The sequence below is a fragment of the Prionailurus bengalensis genome, chromosome D4 (genome assembly GCF_016509475.1).
Source record: "Prionailurus bengalensis isolate Pbe53 chromosome D4, Fcat_Pben_1.1_paternal_pri, whole genome shotgun sequence".
NCBI lineage: Eukaryota > Metazoa > Chordata > Mammalia > Carnivora > Felidae > Prionailurus > Prionailurus bengalensis.
In genome coordinates, this window is record NC_057359.1 from 43649818 (window position 1) to 43662197 (window position 12380).

General features: G+C 42.3%; 1 protein-coding gene across 1 annotated transcript in view; it reads right to left on the minus strand.

Annotated features, from left to right (window-relative positions):
* Nucleotides 1–328: 328 nt before the first annotated feature.
* SAXO1 (stabilizer of axonemal microtubules 1) overlaps nucleotides 329–12380 on the minus strand; it is a 99216-nt gene continuing 87164 nt past the window's right edge. Inside the window, exon 4 of the mRNA XM_043565582.1 lies at nucleotides 329–1485. Coding sequence (XP_043421517.1) covers nucleotides 482–1485 — 1004 coding nt within the window. The 3' untranslated portion in view covers nucleotides 329–481. The remainder of the gene's footprint in view (nucleotides 1486–12380) is intronic.

Here is a 12380-nt window from a genome sequence, read left to right on the forward strand (position 1 = left end):
GATGGGGGCTGGAGTCTGGAGTCTCCCCAGAGGTCTCAAGGAACACACGCTGTTCTCTGCAGAGACAGCCTGTGGGGTGAGCACACAGACCTGCAGACCCATTCCCCCCCAAACAAAGTTTATTTTTTAGCACTTCATACTTGGCAAGGGTCAATTATGATGGCAATCCATGCAATGGTTAAATTAATAAAATACTTCTGGTTCAGAGAAAAACCCTTCAGACCAGCTTTGATTCCATCAGCACAAGGTAAGGGACCAAGGGGGCTAGGCAGCCAACGGAGGGTAAAGGGGAGTATTTAGCCAGTGATTAAATGTCATTTTCCTTGAGTCAAGCGATTCTCATTTTATTCAAGTGTCCTGGAAATGATGCTGAAGACTTTTTTTTTTCTACTTTGGGGAATTCTTTTTTGGCCAACAAATAACTCTCAATCATCTGCTTTTAAAAGTATTGTGCAATTTCTAAGTAACAGTTTTTTAAAAATCAGGCTAACACTGCCAACTCTCGCTGGTTGGGGTTTTCTGAATCACCTACAGAAAGACGGCTGCCCTGCTGAGAGCCTGTCCGGGAGACCGGCCTGTATATCTTGTGCCCCAAAGCATCCGTTTCCTCAAAAATGTAGCCAGGAGGCTCAGGGTATGAAGCCAGGCACCTGCCCATGTCCTTGGGAGTAAAGCTGATGGTGTATGTGGTCTGGCCCTCCACAGGGATATTTCCTCGGGAGCCAGCCCAAGGAGGCTTACAGCTTTTGGTATTGATGGGTGGGTGGGGCACATAGTGAGCCCGCGTGGTAGTCAGACAGTCCAAGGGCTCAGTGGGAATGTTCAGCTGGGGAATGGGTTTGGCTGGCTCCATGCGCATCCCCGGCCACTGCTTGTAGTCGTCCTTGGTGGTAGTGGAGCTTTCAAAGTGGCCACCCTTCTTGACTGAGATCACTGGCCGGAAGGACTGAGCTGGGGCACCCTTAGGGTACATGTAATGGGCCTGCACTGTTGTCAGAAGGTCCATCTTTTCTTCAGGAGGGACATAAGTGACAGGAGCTTTGGAGAACATCTGGGGCGTTGGCCAAGCTTGGTACTTGTCTCTAAACTCAGTGGTGTTAGAGAAAGGCGTTTCTAAACCACAGGACCTGGCTGGAGGTTTCAGGCTCTTGGCTGGCTCTCCCATCAGGCCCCGGAAAGACTCTTTATGGGTGGTAAGGCTTTCAAAGGGGATTTCACAGGGACTGAACTTCGCTGCCTCATACGCAAAGCGTTTCTCCATCGGGTGGGCCACATAGCTCATCTTGTAGTTAGTCAGATCCTCCAGGGGGATGTTACAGAGCTTGGGCATGGCCAGAGGCTTACAGCTCATGGTGCTCACTAGGCCCTTTACAGAATAGTCATCCTGGTGTGTAGTTCTACTATCAAACCTGGTTGATGCTGGTCGGTAATGGTGTTCCGGACGAAGTAGCTCTCGTCTTGGTTGGTTCCAGGGTAAATAATCAGCTGAAAATAAAACAGAAGTGGTAATCACTTACAAATCAAGTCCATACAACCTGCATGTATTCTAAGGGGCTCCAAAGCCTTAAACCAGTCTCCAGCGAGATGGTCCTTGAGACAAAGGAAGAATAGGTTCCTACCACCACCTCAACCAAGGATTTAATATTTCAACTTTATGGTACTTGCAGTTACTGTTCAGAACAGATACATTTATAGGAGTCTCATCATACCCCACAATGCCACATGCAGGGATCTTAGAGGGTCCACCACTGTGGGAGGACCTAGTGATCTGATTCCCTCTGAGGAGTCCAACCACTGGCTTCTCCTGATCCAAGAACAGTTCTGTTCTTCTGTGGGGAAGTGCCCTTTCTGAATCAGCACAGAGTGACTGGGAAGATATGCATGCTGTAGTGAGACAGGGGATTCACAACCCCCCACTGGTGGGCCACCAGCCAGACCAAACAGACCTCTCTTCCCATATTGTGACCATGATTGTATCCCTATAACCCACACATTTAATCCATATAAAGCAAATATGCTGCCCCAAGAGAATAGGGGCATTGTACTGGCTAGTGAGAGAATAGCAGCTGCCACCTGCATTGAGTTTATTATATGATAGTCAATGTTCTAAATACTTTCTATATGAACTCATTTAATCATTAGACAGGCCTAATCAGGTGGCTGCTTTCAATATTCCCATTTTAAAGATGCAGAAACAGAGGCACAGAGAACTTAGGGAAATTTGCCAAGGTCACTTGGCTAGAAGTAGAAAAGCTTGAATGCAAATCCAGCTCCAGATTTCCTGGAGAAATTCCAGGAATTTCCTCCAGATTCCACTACCTGGTTCTGACAATCAGGGAACACTATGTACCAGCTAACTGTGCTCAGGAATTTCCATACATGACCTTGTTTCATCTTACAACCCTTTGTGATGGGTATAATTACCTCTATTTTACAGATTTCCTTTTTGTTTGTTTGTTTCATATTTATTTAAGTTTTAATTTTATTTTTTAAAATTTACATCCCAATTAGTTAGCATATAGTGCAACAATGATTTCAGGAGTCGATTCCTTAGTGCCCCTTACCCATTTAGCCCATCCCCCCTCCCACAACCCCTCCTGTAACCCTGTTTGTTCTCCATATTTATGAGTCTCTTCTGTTTCGTCCCCCTCTCTGTTTTTATATTATTTTTGTTTCCCTTCCCTTATGTTCATCTGTTCTGTGCCTTAAAGTCCTCACATGAGTGAAGTTATATGATTTTTGTCTTTCTCTGACTGGCTAATTTCACTTATCATAATACTCTCCAGTTCCATCCAGTTGCCATCTTGCAAATGGCAAGATTTCATTCTTTTTGATTGCCAAGTAATACTCCATTGTGTATCTATACCACCTCTTCTTTATCCATTCATCCACCGATGGACATTTGGGCTCTTTCCATACTTTAGCTATTGTTGATAGTGCATGGGGGTGCATGTGTCCCTTTGAAACAGCACACCTGTATCCCTTGGATAAATGCCTCGATTTATCTGGAGTCCAAGAGCAGGACTCAGAGAGGCTAAGAAATTTCTCTCAAAGTCACATGGCTAGGGAATTAAGAGTTGGAATTTAAACCACATAGTTGACTCCAAAGTCATGCTCTTCTGACAGCCTGTATTATAGTTAGGAGCACTGTGTATCTGGAGAGAATGAAGGTTCAAGAAAATACTAGTGGAAAATAATCAGAGAATATTTGCAGAAAGAGGAGAATTTCAGCATGTTTGAAGAATGAAAAGAATTGGCCACCTATATCTACAGGATGTCTGTCTCAAGAGGAACCTTTGCTGGGGGGGACTGGAATGGCCAAGATAACAAGAGGTCTGCACCCAAAGAAAACCTGCCCTAAGGATGGCCCCCATGCATCCTGAGGAGGTTTTGTCCTCAGACACCACAAAAGACTTTTTTTTTTAATTTTTTTTCAACGTTTTTTATTTTATTTTTGGGACAGAGAGAGGCAGAGCATGAACGGGGGAGGGTCAGAGAGAGAGGGAGACACAGAATCAGAAACAGGCTCCAGGCTCCAAGCCATCAGCCCAGAGCCCAACGCGGGGCTCGAACTCACGGACCGCGAGATCGTGACCTGGCTGAAGTCGGACGCTTAACCGACTGCGCCACCCAGGCGCCCCAACCACAAAAGACTTTTAAAGTAACTTCCCCACACAGATCTAAGGGGCAACTTTGAAATTAACAATGTAGGTGAGAAAAATAGGACAGCAAACTATGTCATTCAAACACTTTGACACTGCTTCCGTTCTTTTTGTAATACTGGGCTCACACCAAAGTCCTACATTGCCCCCATTGTGCCTATCAATTACCAGATCTAAAGTAACCAGTATGAAATCCTAGTGGACCCTCTGAATCCACAGGGAATTCTCTTGTTTACAGCTTTACAAAGGATTAGTACAAAAGCAGCTTCTCAGGGGCCTTGGTTATATATAGCCAATACCCGTGGACTCCATAGGCACACTTTAAAACACTTTTAAAACACTTTATTGAGATATAACCTGTATAACACAAAATACACCATCTTACATTTTTTAATTATTCAATAACTTTTACAGACCTGTACAACCATCACCAAAATCCAGTTATAGAACATTTCTACCCCAAAAGTATCAATCAAGCCTATCTGCAATTAATCTTTATTCCCATTCCATCTGCTCTTGGTCTCTATAAATGCACACTTTCTATACATTTTATATAAATATAATTGCACAATATATAGTGTTTTGCACTTGGCTTTTTTCATGTAACATAATTGAGATTAATCCCTGTCGTAGCATGTATCAGTTCACTCCTTTTTTTTTTTTTTGAAATTTTTTAACATTTATTTATTATTGAGAGACAGAGACACGGAGCATGAGTGGAGGAGGGGCAGAGAGAGACAGAGACACAGAATCCAAAGCAGGCTCCAGGCTCTGAGGTGTCAGCACAGAGCCCAATGCGGGGCTCGAACTCGCAAACCGCGAGATCATGACCTGAGCCGAAGTCGGGCGCTCAACCAACTGAGCCACCCAGGCGCCCCCAATTCACTCCTTTTAATTGCTGAATAGTATACATTATATGGATACAACACCAAATTTTGCTTATCAAATATTGATGAATATTTGGGTTGTTTATACTTTTTGGCTATTAGGAAATTTTCTGCTATGAACATTCATGGTCAAGTCTTTGTGTAGATATATATTTCATTTCTCTTAGGTAGATAGGTAAATGGAGTAACCTATGTTATATGGTTTATCTATGTTTAACTTTTTAAGATAGCACAAACTTTTCCAAAGTGAATGTACCATTTTACATTCTCACCAGCAATTTCTCCACATCTTCACCAACGCTTGTTGTTGTTGTTTAATCTTTATTTTTGAGAGAAACTGTGTGAGTGGGGGAGGAACAGAGAGAGAGAGGGTGACAATGCAAAGCAAGCTCCAGGCTCCGAGCTGTCAGCACAGAGCCCGACGTGGGGCTCAAACCCACAAACTGTAAGATCATGACTTGAGCCAAAGTCGGAAGCCTACCCGACTGAGCCACCCAGGTGCCTCTTGTTACTGTGTTTTAATTACAGACATTGTAGTAGGTGTTTAGTGGAATCCCATTGCAGTTTAATTTAAATTTCCCCAGTAATGCATGTTGGTAATAGAAATAAACACAGAGAGGGGCGCCTGGGTGGCTCAGTCGGTTAGGCGGCCAACTTCGGCTCAGGTCATGATCTCACGGTCCGTGAGTTCGAGCCCCGCATCGGGCTCTGTGCTGACAGCTCAGAGCCTGGAGCCTGTTTCAGATTCTGTGTCTCCCTCTCTCTCACCCTCCCCCGTTCATGCTCTGTCTCTCTCCATCTCAAAAATAAATAAACGTTTAAAAAAAAAAATTAAATAAATAAATAAATAAACACAGAGTTAAAAAGGAGCAGACACAAGAATATGTCCCAGATGAAAGAACAAGACAAAACCACAGAAAATGGGCTAAACAAAACAGAGGTAAGCAACATGCCAGACAGAGAGTTCAAAGTAGTGGTCATACCTTATGAAGATAAAAAGCTTCTGCACAGCAAAGGAAACAACCAACAAAATTAAAAGGCAACCAACGGAATGGGAAAAGATATTTGCAAATGACATATCGGACAAAGGGCTAGTATCCAAAATCTATAAAGAGCTCACCAAACTCCACACCCGAAAAACAAATAACCCAGTGAAGAAATGGGCAGAAAACATGAATAGACACTTCTCTAAAGAAGACATCCGGATGGCCAACAGGCACATGAAAAGATGTTCAGCGTCGCTCCTTATCAGGGAAATACAAATCAAAACCACACTCAGGTATCACCTCACGCCAGTCAGAGTGGCCAAAATGAACAAATCAGGAGACTAGAGATGCTGGAGAGGATGTGGAGAAACGGGAACCCTCTTGCACTGTTGGTGGGAATGCAAATTGGTGCAGCCACTCTGGAAAGCAGTGTGGAGGTTCATCAGAAAATTAAAAATAGACCTACCCTATGACCCAGCAATAGCACTGCTAGGAATTTACCCAAGGGATACAGGAGTACTGATGCATAGGGGCACTTGTACCCCAATGTTTATAGCAGCACTCTCAACAATAGCCAAATTATGGAAAGAGCCTAAATGTCCATCAACTGATGAATGGATAAAGAAATGGCGGTTTATATACACAATGGAGTACTACGTGGCAATGAGAAAGAATGAAATATGGCCTTTTGTAGCAACGTGGATGGAACTGGAGAGTGTGATGCTAAGTGAAATAAGCCATACAGAGAAAGACAGATACCATATGGTTTCACTCTTATGTGGATCCTGAGAAACTTAACAGAAGACCATGGGGGAGGGGAAGGAAAAAAAAAAAAAGAGGTTAGAGTGGGAGAGAGACAAAGCATAGGAGACTGTTAAAAACTGAGAACAAACTGAGGGTTGATGGGGGGTGGGAGGGAGGGGAGGGTGGGTGATGGGTGTTAAGGAGGGCACCTTTTGGGATGAGCACTGGGTGTTGTATGGAAACCAATTTGACAATAAATTTCATATATTGAAAAAAAATAAATAAAATAATTAAAACTAAAAAAAAAAAAAACACAAAGTAGTGGTCATAAAGATACTCACTGGACCCTAGAGAAGAGTTTCTAATGAAAACTTCAACAAAGAGACAGAAAATACTTTTAAAAGAACCAGTCAGGGGCACCTGAGTGGCTCAGTTGGTTAAGTGTCCAACTTTGGGTCGGGTCATGATCTCACAGTTCATGAGTTTGAGCTTCGCATTGGGCTCTCCATTCTCACCAAGGAGCCTGCTTCAGATCCTCTGTCTCCCTCTCTCTCTGCCCCTTCCCCTGCTCATTCTCTCTCAAAAATAAACATTAAAAAAAATTTTAAAGAGCCAGTAATAGTTGTGTTTATTACAGCATTATTGACAATAGCCAAGGTATGGAAGCAATGCAAGTGTCGATTTATAGATGAATGAATAAAGAAGATGTGGTATATATACACAATAGAATATCACTTGGCCATGAAAAGGAATGAAATCTTGCCATGCAGGACAACATGGATGGACCTAGAGGATATTATGCTAAGTCAAATAAGTCAGACAAAAACCAATACCATATGATTTCACATGTATGTGGAATCTAAAAAAACAAAACAGGGGTGCCTGGATGGCTCACTCAGTTAAGCATCTGACTTTGGCTCAGGTCATGATCTCACAGTTCATGGGTTTGAGCCCCATGTCAGGCTCTGTGCTGACATCTTGGAGCCTGGAGCCTCCTTCAGATTCTGTCTGTCTGTCTCTCTCTCTGCCCCTCCCCTGCTCATACTGTGTGTGCGTGTCTCAAAAATAAATGCTGAAAAAAATAATTTTTTTTTAATGAGCAACAACAACAAAAAACCCAGATTCTTAAATACAGAGAACTGATGGCTGCCAAAGAGGGTCGTGAGGGTCATCTTACTGCCTTCAGTCCTCCATTGTTTCTGATGAGAACTTTGTTTTATTGTCATTTCCCTGTATGTGATGGGTTTTGTTTTTGTTTTTTGTTTTTTTTTTTTCATTTTTGCTTCTTTTCAAATCTTTGGCTTTGGCTTTCAACAGTTTGACTATTATGTGACTAAGTTTGGATCTCTGTTTATTCTATTTGGATTATGCTTCTTGGATATGTAGATTAATCTTTCTGCCTTTTTCTTCTTCTGGGGCTCCAATTATGAGTCTGTTGGTACAGTTGATAGTATCCCACAAGTCTGAGTTTACTTTCCTCAGTTTTTCCCTGTTGTTCAGATTAGATAATATTTGTTTATTTATCCCCATTTCTTTCTTCTGCCAACTCAAATCTGGTGTTAAGTCCCTGGAATTATTTTGTTGCTATTGTTCTTTCAACTCCAGTGTTTTCATTTGATTTTATAACTTCCCTTTATTGGTATTCTCTATCTGATGGGAAATTGTCATATTTTTATTTCTTTAAACATGGTTTACTGTTGTTCTTTGAACATACTTATAACAGGTACTTTGAAATATTGTCTGGTAGGTCTAATATCTGGGCCCCTTCAGGGTTAGTTTTTATTCACTGCTTCCCCCCACCCCCTATTCATGGATTACATTCCCCTGTTTCTTTTTAGGCCTCATGATTTTTTGTTAAAACTCAACATTTTAGATAACATGCTATCCAGCAATTCTGGATTCTGACCCCACTGGAAGCTGTTTTTGCTGTTTAGTAACTTGCCTGCAGTAATTCTACACAGTTTTATCTCCCTTTAAGTGTGTGATCACTGATGTTTTTGCTTAATTTCCTTTTTTAATTGTTTTTAAGCCAAGATTCCTACAAGTCACCCTGGGTTAGCATTATTTAGTAATCAACCAATGACTGTCAAAAAATGCTTAAACACCTTAAGCCAGTATGGCTTTCACCCTTTGCTAATGACTATGTGTGTGGGTTAAGGGACAGAGTCAAAGATCAGACAATTTACAATTCTCCCTTGGCTTTCAGTTCCTTCTGGGATTTCTCATGTCTCCTCTGTACCTGAACCAGGCATCATAATCAGCCAGGGAAGGTGAGTAGATAACTAGGCCTTGTCTCTTTATCTTTCTTGAGCCTATATACTGCCTTACCCATATACAATCTTCTATACCACAAGGCACTTTCTCATTCTCTGGATTTCCTTGTTAGATTTCTGGCTGGTCTGCTGGTCTGTTGCTCAACAACTAATTCTGCAACCCCACACTAGCTGCAAAAGTTGTATTCACTGATTTTTTTTGTTGTTGTTGCTGAGATCAGTATTGTTTTTACTGAAACCCCTGGGTACATATTGTACTCCAAATCAAGTTAGCCCCAACTGACAGGAGAGCTGCTAGGTTTCACAGCATAGCCTACCCAGGCAGAACCACCACGCAGATCAAACATGGGGGCACAGGTCATGGACGCTGCCCCAGGATTAAACACCACAAACTCCCACTTTTTGTAATGATGGTTTAGCAGTTATTCTTAAATAAATGCTTCTCAATTCATTGTATGCCTGTAGTTGATTTCCAGAGCCCTAAAATAGTTGATTTTTATTGTTTGGTCCAGTTATATTATTGCTTTTTGGGAAGAGGATTTACTAAGCTCCTCACTCCACCACTCCGGAAGTGCTGACACCCCCACCCCCAGGCACACTCTTAAGTTTATTTTAGGCCAATAATACTACCAACTATTTATTTTAAATTGGCCTCATTTTAATTGAAAATCTAATCTTTCTCCAAGAGCCATTAATGGCTCTATCAGCATCTTGAAAGCATTAGGGGGCCTTAGAGGGAACCATCTTGCTGAATATAAACCACATGTTTCCCCTTCAGACTTCAGGCCTCACTAAAATGGGGGCATCTACCTGTAGATGCCTACACACTGCCTCAAGGTACGTGGGGGTGGGTAGGACAGGGCTTTTCTGGCCCTCTTCTGTGATGGATGAAGTGTTAAGAAAACAGGTTCCAAGGCTGAAAGTTGCCTCGTGTGATTTCTGATCCCCAACAATACAGTTGAAACCACATTATTATCCAACCTCCTAACTTCCTCCACCCAACATGTATTACAAAAAACCTCCATAGGACCTTGAAAACCTCAGAATTCCACATGACAAACTATTTACACGCCTGAAAAGCCATCAGTAAAGCCCTTCAGGGCCAGGGTGTCATGTGGGTAATTGGCAAGAATCTATTTAAAAGAGATTCCATTCAATAATGTGTCTTAAAAAAAAAAAAAAAAAACTTACCTAAACGTAAAGCTAAGCATCAAGTAATTACACTTTCAATCTTTCCAATTGCACACTGTTTTGAAAATGTCAAAATTACAACCAAATGCTGCTGGAACATATTTAATGGCGGTTTGCTGGACCCCAGTAAAGGTGCTGGCCATAATAGAAGGAAAAAAAAGTTTGCCTATTTTTCCTGTAGAACTACAGTAAGTGGAACATATAATATAGATGGCCCCCATTGAAATACACATAGTTAATGACGTTGGACTTTGGTTTCTCTTTTCCTTTGGAAGGAGAATCGATATGTGCCCATGAGACCATGAAGGTTGCTATGAGAAAGACTTACTGAAGCAGCAAATGGCTACAAGAGACAAACAAGCCATGGAAAGGTGACACACAAAGAGATAAGGCAAGGATATGGCCCCCTCACACAGGCATGAGGTTATGCAGGACTGGTCCAAGGGGAGAGTAAATGTCCTGGGTCTTCCCTGAGCTTCACTCCTGCTCTTAGCCAGGACCCACAGAGTAATAGGCTGGGTGGGGATTTGTGTAAATCTAATGCCAAACCGTGTCACCTGGGGCCCTTGTAAACAATGGTCCAGAACTACTCATTCATTTTTTTTCTTCACTAAAAATGCCTTTGTTGTGCCATGCCCTGTGCTAAATGCTGAGAATACAGATGTTGGGTGGTCAAGGCCCAGTTTTGGAAGCCACTATATCATAGGGGAGTAATACAACAAATAAACCACTTAAATTAGTTGAATATGGTAAGTATTATTCTAAAAATCTATTAAGACACATAAGTTGCAAACTGGCACCTATGGGTCAAATCTAACTACAAAAGCATTTCCTTTGGCTACATACTGAATTGCTTTTAAATCTGAATTTCAGGGGCGCCTGGGTGGCTCAGTTGGTTAAGCATCCGACTTCGGCTCAGGTCATGATCTCACGGTCCGTGAGTTCAAGCCCCGCATCAGGCTCAGCTGACAGCTCAGAGCCTGGAGCCTGTTTCAGATTCTGTGTCTCCCTCTCTCTCTGCCCCTCCCCTGTTCATGCTCTCTCTCTGTCTCAAAAATAAATAAACATTAAAAAAATTTTTTTTAATAAAAATAAAAATAAATCTGAATTTCAGAGGAGAACTACCAACTTCAACCCCAAGTGCACACAGAGCCAGAACAAAACCCCTCCTTCATCTGAGTATGCCTGGTTCTGAGCAGTTCTGTTGATACCTAACTAGTATTTGCTCATTAATTCTGTGTAAGTAGGTAAGCAGTTAATAGGTGTCAGAATTTTCTTTACAGGGAAAAGAAAATAGGGTTTTCTCAATTTTATCAGTAGGAAAAAGTCAACCATGATTCAGTTTTAACAGTGGACTATTACTCTCTGGTTTGCAGAGGGCAATGTCAGATGTAACTATCTAGAGAAGGGGAGGAATATGGGACATTTAGTTTTTTTTAATTTTTTTTAATGTTTATTTATTTTTGAGACAGAGAGAGACAGAGTCTGAATGGGGGAGGGGCAGAGAGAGAGGGAGACACAGAATCTGAAACAGGCTTCAGGCTCCAAGGTGTCAGCACAGAGCCCGATGCGGGGCTTGAACCCACGAACTGTGAGATCATGACCCGAGCCGAAGTCGGACGCTTAACCAACTGAGCCACCAAGACGCCCCAGAATATGGGACATTTAAACACAGGTACTAGGTTGGGTTTTTTCCGGTGTGTTTGAGTGGTGAGTATTTTGTCAGGATGAATAGGGAGGACTTTTCTTTAAATAACTCCATCCTTGCCAACCTCTAGGGTAGGCAAAGACCACTTCTCACTCCCAGACCACTCTCTACACCTGGGGCAAGGTGAGAAGGGGGAATTGAGCTGAGCAGGCAGTTGTACTGAAAAGCCTCTAACTCCATGAAGATTCATAAATCAAGGAGGCTCATAGGGAATATATGAAGGAAAGGAGTGTCTGTAGCTGGATGTACCCTATCAGAGTCCCTGCTCCCTGTCCCATCAGAGATAAGGGTTAACTCTAGTTTTGTGCCTCCTTTCTGTCTCTTCAGGGTCTATAGTACCCCCTTTCTTGCCTTCTGCAAAACCTGGATGAAAAGGGAGATGAATGAGTCCTGTAGAGGTAAAAATGCCACTGCACCATGCACCTGGCTATAATAACTTCTTTGTAAAGCTTCTATGACAGTGCCTGCTTTATTGCGGGTAACTGGCAAAGAAAAAGACAGATCCCTGCCATCTTAGAGATTGCAGCCTGGCCAAGGAGACAAATGTTAAGCAAAAAGAATAGAATTACACACTGAATTACAAAACAGAGGTGCACCAGGCACTCTTAGAGCATCTAGCAGCATGTTTACGGTCTGGCATTGGGGAAAGTCTGGAAGGGTTTCGAAGGGTGTGATGTTTCCACTGCTTATTGAAGGATGAGTGCTAGATAGGGGAAGGGAGGAGGGCTTTATAAAGAGGCAGTAGCATGTGCAACATGCCCTGAGATAGAAAAGAAATGCAGGGAAGAAACTGAAAGAAGGTCCTTACAGCCAGAGTAAATGGCACTGGGAGGAGACGCCAAAATCTACAAGGTACTACAAGAGGAGTTGGTAAAGGTTTGGGACTTTATCCTAAGGACCATAGTAACTATTTGAGGAATTTTAAGTGG